The following is a 10,312-nucleotide window of genomic DNA, read 5'->3' on the forward strand; positions in this document are numbered from 1 at the left end:
GTCTGCATCAGAACATCGTACAGACATGGGGGTTGGTTTATATTGTCAAGCAGCCTTTGGAGTATCATCACTGGTAGCTGCCAAGCCACTCCCTAGCAACCAAACAGAGTACCCTAGCAACCGTTTTGCAAAATCTATATCTCTGCATCAGTACATCGTAGAGACATGGCGGTTGGCTTTTTGACTCATGCTAGCAATCTGGACTTCCAACATGCTAGCAGTGAATAGCTACATGCTAATAGTGATTAGCTAAGTGCTAAAGTGGGCTAAGAACATGCTAATAACTCTATAAAAACTCCATAGTATCCATCTGTGACAACTACCAATCTATCTATCTATCTATCTATCTATCTATCTATCTATCTATCTATCTATCTATCTATCTATCTATCTATCTATCTATCTATCTATCTATCTATCTATCTATCTAATAAAACTTAAACTTTCAAACTTCAAACTTTTAAAACTTCTTCAAACTTTCTGGCTATGCTTTTTCAAGCCAACTTAAAGTTTGTCCTCAAACTTTTTTATCTAGTTATTAATATTATAATAAAAACAACAACAACAACAACAACAACAAAAATATATAAAGATATCAAATCAAATGTTATCAGACAAAAAAAATAAAACATGGACAAAACTCTCACATTTACCCAGTATCAGGGTGCAAAACCTGTTACTGAAAGCTAAAACCTTTGGGTAAAGTATCCCGCAGCCATAAAGCATTGGACGTGAGAATCAGCAGTGACCGGAGAGTAGTTACGCAGACAGATGTGGCGTGTGCTTCAATCTGCCCAGAACAACTTCTGAATGAAACACTTCATAAGTCCCTCCGCGATCTTTTCATTAAAGCTATTTTCAAAGTGCTAATTCAACACATGGGGGAAAAGCCAAGTCGTTTACCACTATTTATTTTCATAAACTACGTGAAATGTAAGCAACCTTCTCCTTTACCGCGTATATGCCGTGGATTTGATCTGACGGTGCTAAAATAAAGGTTCACTCGTTACGTGTTTTGGGCTCCAAGTAAAGTTCAACACCTCTACTCGATGTATATGTTGTTTTTGCTTCAAAAAAATATTTTACCACTTCAGTTTTTGCTTCAAACATGAACGGAGAAAACACAAGCACCGTCTCCTTCTGAAGGAGCTCAGAGAGAGCAGGGAAAGTTGAGTCTACGTGGTTCTCATGCTGTGGTTAAATGCGCAGCTCTGCCCAGCAGCGGCTCATTGTTAGTCAGTTTGTGTGACTCCAGATTTGCTCCGAGAAATCATGGCAGAAGATACCGCTCCAGCAGCTGCCGCGACCAAAGCGGCCAAGAAGAAATCAGCAGTTAAACGCAAGAGAACAGGCCCAAGCGTCGGTGAGCTGGTTGTGAAGACTGTGTCCGCATCTAAGGAGAGGAGCGGTGTGTCCCTCGCTGCTCTGAAGAAAGCGCTCGCTGCCGGTGGCTACGATGTGGAGAAGAACAACTCCCGCGTCAAGATAGCCGTTAAGAGTTTGGTGACTAAAGGTATCCTGGTCCAGACCAAAGGGACCGGCGCCTCTGGATCCTTCAAGCTCAACAAGAAGCAGGCCGAGACCAAGACAAAACCTGCTAAGAAAGCTGCTCCTAAAGCCAAGAAGCCCGCATCCAAGAAACCTGCTGCCGCTAAGAAGCCCAAAACTGCAGCAGCAAAGAAACCCAAAACTGCAGCAGCAAAGAAATCCGCCGCTAAGAAAACGCCGAAGAAGGCGAAGAAACCAGCCGCTAAAAAGGCAACAAAGAGCCCCAAGAAGGCAAAGAAACCAGCGACTCCTAAGAAAGCAGCAACTCCTAAAAAAGCAGCAAAGAGCCCTAAAAAGGCAAAGGCAGCCAAACCCAAAACGGCGAAACCTAAAGCAGCCAAGCCTAAAAAGACAGCAGCAAAAAAGAAATAAACTCAACCCTTTACCCCATGTGTTTTATCAAAAAGGCTCTTTTAAGAGCCACCCACTAATTCATAGTAAAGAGCATTATTTCATCGGTCGACTGTTCAATTAGTGTAATTGTCTTTCCTATTACAAGTGAAAGCAAATTAATGGACTTGAAATGTTCATGTTTTCCAAATGCATTAATGTATGTTGTTATTGATGAAGTGAAGTATCTAGTATGTTTACGTTTTTATACCAGTCAAATATTAAAGTATTCTGCTTCATGACCAACATGTTTAACTTTTAATCACTATTATTATTTATTAATTAAAACTACACAATAAGGTAGTGGACAAGAAATAAAAAATGAAAAAAAGTTTGAAGAAAACACATTAAAAGGAAGCTAAGCGGCATTATAACATATATATATATATATATATATATATATATATATATATATATATATATATATATATATATATATATATATATATATATAATGCCGTTTTAATGTGACATGAAGGATGTTAGTAACAAAAAGGGGGTTGGGTTTGGTGTTTGGAGGGAAGTTTACTGATTGGCTGGGAATGTGTTCAGACTTCAGCCAATAGGAGACTGGCACGCTTTCTTTTAAAAGACATCTCACAGCTGCCCACAGCATTATTGTTATTTTTGGTCGTCGAAAATAAACTTAAAACTACAATGAGTGGACGAGGGAAAACCGGTGGAAAGGCTCGCGCCAAGGCCAAGAGTCGCTCTTCCAGGGCGGGACTGCAGTTCCCCGTCGGCCGTGTTCACAGGCTTCTCCGCAAAGGCAACTATGCTCAGCGTGTTGGTGCTGGTGCTCCGGTTTATTTGGCCGCTGTGCTCGAGTATCTCACTGCTGAGATCCTGGAGTTGGCTGGAAACGCCGCTCGCGACAACAAGAAGACACGTATCATTCCTCGTCACCTGCAGCTGGCGGTGCGCAATGACGAGGAGTTGAACAAGCTTCTGGGTGGTGTGACCATCGCTCAGGGTGGTGTGCTGCCCAACATTCAGGCCGTGCTGCTGCCCAAGAAAACCGAGAAGACCGCGAAGACCAAATAAACTGACTGGAGGTTCTCCTAAAACAAAAGGCTCTTTTAAGAGCCACCCAATTTCTCCTTGAGAGTAAATTACATTCATTGTATTTTTATTTGAATTTTTTTATTTAGTCTAGTACAAAAAAAAACAACAGATGGATGTTAATGTCTACATTTCTTGTATTCAACAGCCTTAACCTTTTTGCCAGATTGAAGTTTATGTAAACTACTTTATTTGACGTTCTATTCATAAATAAGTTTCACTGAAAATACATATGATCCTTGCTGTTTTTCTTGTATTTGGATTTGTATATTTTGAAAAGTGCGTATAGATTTAATAGCATGGCTAAAAACAATTAAACCGATATAATTGTATATCATTTTAACAAAAAAAATATCACCCACCCGTTAAAACCTTAAATATTTAAGTATGCATACGAAGAGAAACAACGTTTGGGCGGGAAACAAACTGTCGTCTCTTGTTTGAAAACAGGTGGCGCGCACAGCCATTGGCCAACTACTATAGGCAATAACCAATCGAATGCCTCTGAAGTAAGCCGTCCAATGAGCGCATGGCAGCCCTGTGCTTTAAATAAGCACTGTGAGCCAGTGAACTGTTCATACGTTGGTTTTATTCTAAGCAGTAGAGCTCGTTTGATACAATGGCAAGAACCAAGCAGACCGCTCGTAAGTCCACCGGAGGAAAAGCCCCGAGGAAGCAGCTGGCTACTAAAGCTGCTCGTAAGAGCGCACCAGCTACCGGTGGCGTCAAGAAGCCTCATCGTTACAGGCCCGGTACCGTGGCGCTGAGAGAGATTCGTCGTTATCAGAAATCCACTGAACTGCTGATTCGCAAACTGCCATTCCAGCGTCTGGTCAGAGAAATCGCTCAAGATTTCAAGACTGATCTTCGCTTCCAGAGCTCAGCTGTCATGGCCCTGCAGGAGGCTAGTGAGGCTTATTTGGTCGGTCTGTTTGAAGACACCAACTTGTGCGCCATCCACGCCAAGAGAGTCACCATCATGCCCAAAGACATTCAGTTGGCCCGCCGCATTCGCGGAGAGCGCGCTTAAATCCACAGCTGCATCAGTCATAAAACCCCCCAAAGGCTCTTTTAAGAGCCACTTCAAAAACTACAAAAGATGATTTCCATTAAAAAAAAAACAAACATAAATGCCACGGCGGTCTTCTGAATAGTTTTTTTTTTTTTTAAATCTAAAAGCAAATTAAGTAAATGCTGCTTTAAGTGTTTAGCATTAGTTATATTATTTGCATGTTTACCAATATTACTTAAACCCTATTTCCACATTCAAGACAACTGGACTTTGAAAGACGTAACGGATGACGACAACTGGAACCGCCCATGAATGTGGTTCCAACTAGGTCCGCTAGCTGACTATAAACAATTCTTCTGAAACGTTTTTCATTACTCGGTTGTTGTGAACTGAAGAATAGTATCTGCAGAAATGTCTGGAAGAGGAAAAGGTGGTAAAGGACTCGGTAAAGGAGGCGCTAAGCGTCACCGAAAGGTTCTTCGTGATAATATCCAGGGAATCACTAAACCCGCTATTCGTCGTCTTGCTCGCCGTGGCGGAGTCAAGCGTATTTCTGGCCTGATCTATGAAGAGACTCGCGGTGTGTTGAAGGTGTTTCTGGAGAACGTCATTCGTGATGCTGTTACCTACACTGAACACGCCAAAAGAAAGACCGTCACCGCCATGGATGTTGTGTACGCTCTGAAACGACAGGGACGCACCCTGTACGGATTCGGAGGTTAAGTGACTCACAAAAAAAAATCCAACGGCTCTTTTAAGAGCCACCCACATTTTTACGCAAAGGTCAAATTTCTAGATGATAAAATCAGATTTTCTGATATAGTGAATTCATAGTGTGTTTTAAACTTAATCTCATTTGATTTCTGAAATAATTAGAAGTAAACTATTTTGCTGTATTCTCACTATTTTACTTACTGTTAAATACATTTTAAAGAGCCTCGGTCATTGTGATTTTTTTTTTTTTAAGTGTTCACTAACGCTTGTTTTTGCATTCGTAATGCTTGTATTTCAAAGTCCAGTATATCCCTTTTTAAATAGTGACCTCTACATTTAATAAATAATACATTGTTTCCAAAATTTTAATTAATATTGAATCTTCAGCGTACTTAATCAAGGACCTGAAATTATTCACAATATTTTACTTGTCAATTCCTAAAAATACGGGAAAAGAAACAAAGGAACGGAGTCAGCTGTGGGGGATGGTAGGTGTCGGTGGGCGTGGTTAACATTTAAAGCTTCTGATTGGCTCGCCTACATGGCAAGGAACGTTTAATGTGACCAATGAAATCGTTCTATGGGTTGGTCCACAAAGTCTTACAATCACAGAAGGCCGCTCTTCCCTTTTGAAATTAGCATAGGGCGGTGTATAATAACCCACCTCTGGTACTGGAGTTTTGTTATTCTTTGAGTGTTTCTGAACGAAGCGTCATGCCTGAACCAGCGAAGTCCGCCCCCAAGAAGGGTTCCAAGAAGGCCGTCACTAAAACCGCTGGGAAGAGTGGGAAGAAGCGCAAGAGGTCCAGGAAGGAGAGCTACGCTATTTATGTGTACAAAGTTCTGAAGCAAGTTCATCCCGACACCGGAATATCTTCCAAGGCGATGGGAATCATGAACTCATTCGTCAACGACATCTTCGAGCGCATCGCCGGTGAAGCGTCTCGTCTCGCTCACTACAACAAGCGCTCCACCATCACATCGAGAGAGATTCAGACCGCTGTGCGTCTTCTGCTGCCCGGGGAACTGGCCAAACACGCCGTGTCTGAGGGCACTAAGGCTGTGACCAAATACACCAGCTCAAAGTAGAGCGACCTCTCATCTGATCAGCGAACCTAAAGGCTCTTTTAAGAGCCACCCATATTGTCTTTCAAAAGAGCCCTGATCTTACACTGTTCTCATACAAACACAAAATAATTTGTCAGTAAGTCGGCAAGCAAAAGCCGTCATTTCACCGTCTAGGTTGGTTATGTGTAACCCACTTTTAGCCGAATGATCTTCCATTTGGTTACATGTCGTTTTTGCTTAAATAACTTGCGGTATGTATGATATTGCATTGTGAACAGTGATTACAAAGTCATATATCAACGTCAACCGAAGGTGTTTGGTTTCATATCTTTGACATGTTATGTTGCGTAGGTTGTGCCATGATTTAGCTCGTAGTCAGACTGGCTATTTGTAGCCTACATAGTCAATCCTGATTTGTTGTAGTTTTTGGACAGGAAGTGCTTTAGATGGTTGATATCTCATCATGTCAATAGCAATGTCAATGATTTCTAGATGTAAGTGGCATTTCATGGGATGGTATATATATATATATATATCAGGGTATAGCCAAGCTGTATATATTAATTATAATTATATACACCACACACGACTGTAATTAATTTGAAGTTAAAGGGGCTCTATGTAATAATGACACCCAGTGTTCAAAATAGGTACTGCAGTCCAAATTCAAAATATTGTTTGGCCCGCCCCCTCGTTCAAAGACGCGGGTTGTCAGCCTTTACAGCATATAGTTACCAGCAACAATAGGGAGCGCAATTGACAATGAAAGCTGAGGAGACTTAAAGGGATACTCCACCGTTTTTTCATATTAAACTATGTTATTCCCTTAACTAAGACGAGTTGATACATACCTCACTCGTCTCAGTGCGTGCACTAAATCCTCGCGGCCAAACTTTATTAGCACTTAGCTTAGCCCAGTTCATTCAATAGGGGCCAAGCAGAGAAGCTACCAAACACCTCCACGTTTTCCATATTTAAATACACCCTAGTGAAAAAAAGTATACTAAGTATACTTGCAGCAAGACTAATTATTAGTATATTTCAAGTGTGTTAATGATTAGTTCATTTAAAGTGTGTTATTTTGAAACAACTAATTTTGTACTAAGTATATTTAAGTTGAAATTAAGTAGTATTAAAATACAACTAAGTATATTTAGTATACTTGTGTACTAAATTGGAACAACTTCAAGTATACTTAGTACACTTTAAGTATATGCCTGTGTAGGGACTAATTACATGCTTGATTAGTGATATTAAAGTGTACTTAATTTGTGTTATAAGTATACTTTACTTGTGTTAAAAGTATATATTTTTTGTTACAATATAAGTTGCATTATAAATATACTTTATTTCTGTTATAAGTATACTTTTATTTGTGTTATAAGTATACTTTATTTCTGTTATGAGTACACTTTGTGTTATAAGTACACTTTATTTGTGATTTAAGTACATTACAAAATAATTATGAGTGTATTCACCTTTGGCTTATTCCAAATACTAAAAATTACACACTTTGCAGTCAATAACAATACACTTTGTTATTACTTATACTTTGTATAATATAGTCAACATTTGAAGTGGATCAAAACCTTTAATCAAAGTTGTCCTAACTTTTTTGATCCACTTCAAATGTTGACTACTGTACTTTGAATTACATAATCTCACACAATACAGTTGTGTTACTATTTAAATACAGTTTAACACATTTTCCCAAAGTTGAATGCATTTGTTTTCAAGGCCATTCAATTAAATAAAATATAAGAACATCACTAATGAAGAGACATATTTTATTGACAAATCCAATAGTTTTTATTTAAACTTAATATAGATTCAGCATAACTTACCATGTTTTTCATTAAAGAAAAAACAAATATTGGACCAATGGTGACCTCCATACACAAATACAAATTACACATTCCATTTTCTGATGAGCTTCTCATTGTGTCTGATGGCACAATGATGACCGCAGAGACTCGTGAAGAACAGCATCTGTTGACAGAATGTATACCAAAGATATAAGCATGTTCAACCCTTTATTCACGTTTACAATAGTCTGTCTAAATCCTACATTGAACCAATACTATTTTTGAACAGTAAATGAGGATTAGCAGCAGGAACTGTATCAGAATGCCATGTCTATATTTTAGGTATAGTCAAGCATAAAACATTTTATGAATTAATATCGTACAGAATACGGGCCGATTTGACCAATCATATGAATGTTTTGGTGCTACATACAAACATGTGCCATAAACCACCACACACAAACTCAAAAAGGAGATATCAAGCCGAAATATCGCTCTCCGTTTGTTAAAGAAAATAAAGTTTGTTAACTGGTAGACTACAACTCACCTCCCAATAGCAGCACTTTTCTCCGGTTCTTTCAGGACCGCGTAGGCCATTAGATTAGCCGGTTGTCATCGCATCACGGTCAGTCTGTGATGTCACTTGATTGAACTGGTCAGAATCCCCAAGACTGAGCGATGTATTGCACTTTCAGTGTTTTATTAAATAAATTATACATTGCGACATTTTACTTCACCTGAGTGACTGAGAGAGGGGATTCAGACGACGACCATGACGTCAGCAGCTCTGATTGGCTGAAGGCAGTGAGCAACAAAATCTGATTAGTCACAGACCAAGTTGAAGAGACATTTGAATTCCGATAAGTTTAACCACTCGACATATTTTTTGCGCATTACTTGTGCTTCTGGTGTGTTGTTTAATATAGATTTGTGTGTACGATTGTAAAATGATTCTGCCAGTGTGAACTTAATAAACATTTACACATATTTGGAAATTGTATAGACTACACTGCATATATTAAATGGGCTTGTAATGCATTCATACTGAAATAAATAGCACAATAATGAATCCCAAGGATGAAGAAGTAACCTTAAAAAAATATACTCAAATTTAACTTTAATACACTACAATTTCAGGATATTAAATAATGTATTTTTTAAATATACTTTCAGTGCATTGTTACAATGATCATTTTCAGCACACTGTTAAAATATACCTCAAATATATTTTTATAAAGTGCAAATAAATACACTTTTAAAAAATAAACTGAACTTACACTTCAAGTATATTTTTCTAAAATATATTTTTTAGAAAATATACTAAAGTACAATTATTTTAAAGTGTGTTAAAAGTTCCATTGTGAAAATATGATACTAATATACTTTTTATATATTTAATGATAGTACATTTTTTGTTAGTATATTTGCAGTGTACTATAGCAAAAAGGGAATATATTTAAAATACAATAAAGTATACTTTCTTTTCACTAGGGCAGTTACTCGTGTAGTGTAACTCGACCTAGGACGGTGACACAAAACAAAAAGTTGCGCTTTTCTAAGCGTGTAAAATGGATAACTATCTATCCGAGCAGCCGAGTCTCTAGCCATTTTCAAAAAAATGCTAAAGACGTATCTTTTTCGTCAGCACTTGACCCAGTAGTAGTAGCACTTACCTTGACTAATATTCTTCTCCTATCTGTGTATTTATTTATTTAAAAAAAAAAAAAAAAAAAAAAAAAAAAAATTCGCTATGAGCACTTTACTGACATAACTGTGACTTCACTCAGCACTTACACACTGTTGTTCTCATGTTGATTTAATTGATTCTACTACTCTCATTTGTAAGTCGCTTTGGATAAAAGCGTCTGCTAAATGACTAAATGTAAATGACTAAATGGATAACTATATTGTATGGCGGAATACCATAGCAAGTGCTCGGGAGCACTTTGACTTGGTGCAGTAATATCTTCACTCGTGAAAAGGCCCCCGCTCCCTCTCCTGTAAACGTCACGCTTGTTCTGTTGACGGAAATGAGAGGGAGGAGGAGAGGGAGCGGGGGCCGGTGAGAGGACTTTTCACGAGTGAAGATATTACTGCGCCAAGTCAAAGTGTTTATAAAGCATATACAGTTGTTTTTTTTGTTTTGTTTTTTCGCAAAAATGACCGATTGTTTCTCTAGATAAGACCCTTATTCCTCATCTGGTATCGTTTAAAGCCCTTTGAAGCTGCACTGAAACTGTAATTATGACCTTCAACCGTTTGGAGTCCATTGAAGTCCACTATAAGGAGAATAATCCTGGAATGTTTTCATCAAAAACCTTAATTTCTTTTCGACTGAAGAAAGAAGGACATGAACATCTTGGATGACATGGGGGTGAGTAAATTATCAGGAAAATTTTACTTGAAAGTGAACTAATTCTTTAATTTGCAGCAGTTTAAAGTTGGTGTTCATTTGTGTGACGCAAATAAGTGTCAACAAAATTTCAGCCAAAGCAGAGTGATCAGACCAATAGCACTAGATTTCTTTGGTGTGCTTTAACATAGATGGAGAAGGGGAAATTGAAAGACAAAGTACACAGCCTGTCTGATGTGTCAAAGGCTATGTTCACACTGTCAGTCATGTGTTATGCTTAGTAGGAACATTTTAGCGGGTAACAGTGCAGACTCAAAACGTGGTTAGATTAACATGCTAAATGCACATGTAGTGTTTCCT

General features: G+C 38.4%; 5 protein-coding genes across 5 annotated transcripts; all 5 read left to right on the forward strand.

The window, feature by feature from the left end:
- The first annotated feature begins 1,251 nt into the window (after window positions 1-1,251).
- On the forward strand, window positions 1,252-2,178 carry LOC137030596 (histone H1-like). Its single transcript, XM_067401003.1, has one exon. The coding sequence runs from the start codon at window positions 1,273-1,275 to the stop codon at window positions 1,918-1,920; it is 648 nt and encodes a 215-aa protein (XP_067257104.1). The 5' UTR covers window positions 1,252-1,272; the 3' UTR covers window positions 1,921-2,178.
- Window positions 2,179-2,564: 386 nt separating this feature from the next.
- On the forward strand, window positions 2,565-3,167 carry LOC137030597 (histone H2A-like). The gene has a single exon (XM_067401005.1). It carries the CDS (start codon window positions 2,596-2,598, stop codon window positions 2,980-2,982), a length of 387 nt encoding a protein of 128 aa, XP_067257106.1. The 5' UTR covers window positions 2,565-2,595; the 3' UTR covers window positions 2,983-3,167.
- A 439-nt stretch (window positions 3,168-3,606) lies between these two features.
- Window positions 3,607-4,129, forward strand: LOC137030598 (histone H3). Its single transcript, XM_067401006.1, has one exon. It carries the CDS (start codon window positions 3,620-3,622, stop codon window positions 4,028-4,030), a length of 411 nt encoding a protein of 136 aa, XP_067257107.1. The 5' UTR covers window positions 3,607-3,619; the 3' UTR covers window positions 4,031-4,129.
- A 223-nt stretch (window positions 4,130-4,352) lies between these two features.
- LOC137030599 (histone H2B-like) lies at window positions 4,353-8,540 on the forward strand. Its single transcript, XM_067401007.1, has one exon. The coding sequence runs from the start codon at window positions 5,441-5,443 to the stop codon at window positions 5,813-5,815; it is 375 nt and encodes a 124-aa protein (XP_067257108.1). The 5' UTR covers window positions 4,353-5,440; the 3' UTR covers window positions 5,816-8,540.
- On the forward strand, window positions 4,424-4,735 carry LOC137030747 (histone H4). The gene has a single exon (XM_067401184.1). It carries the CDS (start codon window positions 4,424-4,426, stop codon window positions 4,733-4,735), a length of 312 nt encoding a protein of 103 aa, XP_067257285.1.
- Window positions 8,541-10,312: the final 1,772 nt, after the last annotated feature.

This window comes from Chanodichthys erythropterus, chromosome 11 (assembly GCF_024489055.1).
Source record: "Chanodichthys erythropterus isolate Z2021 chromosome 11, ASM2448905v1, whole genome shotgun sequence".
Taxonomy (NCBI): domain Eukaryota; kingdom Metazoa; phylum Chordata; class Actinopteri; order Cypriniformes; family Xenocyprididae; genus Chanodichthys; species Chanodichthys erythropterus.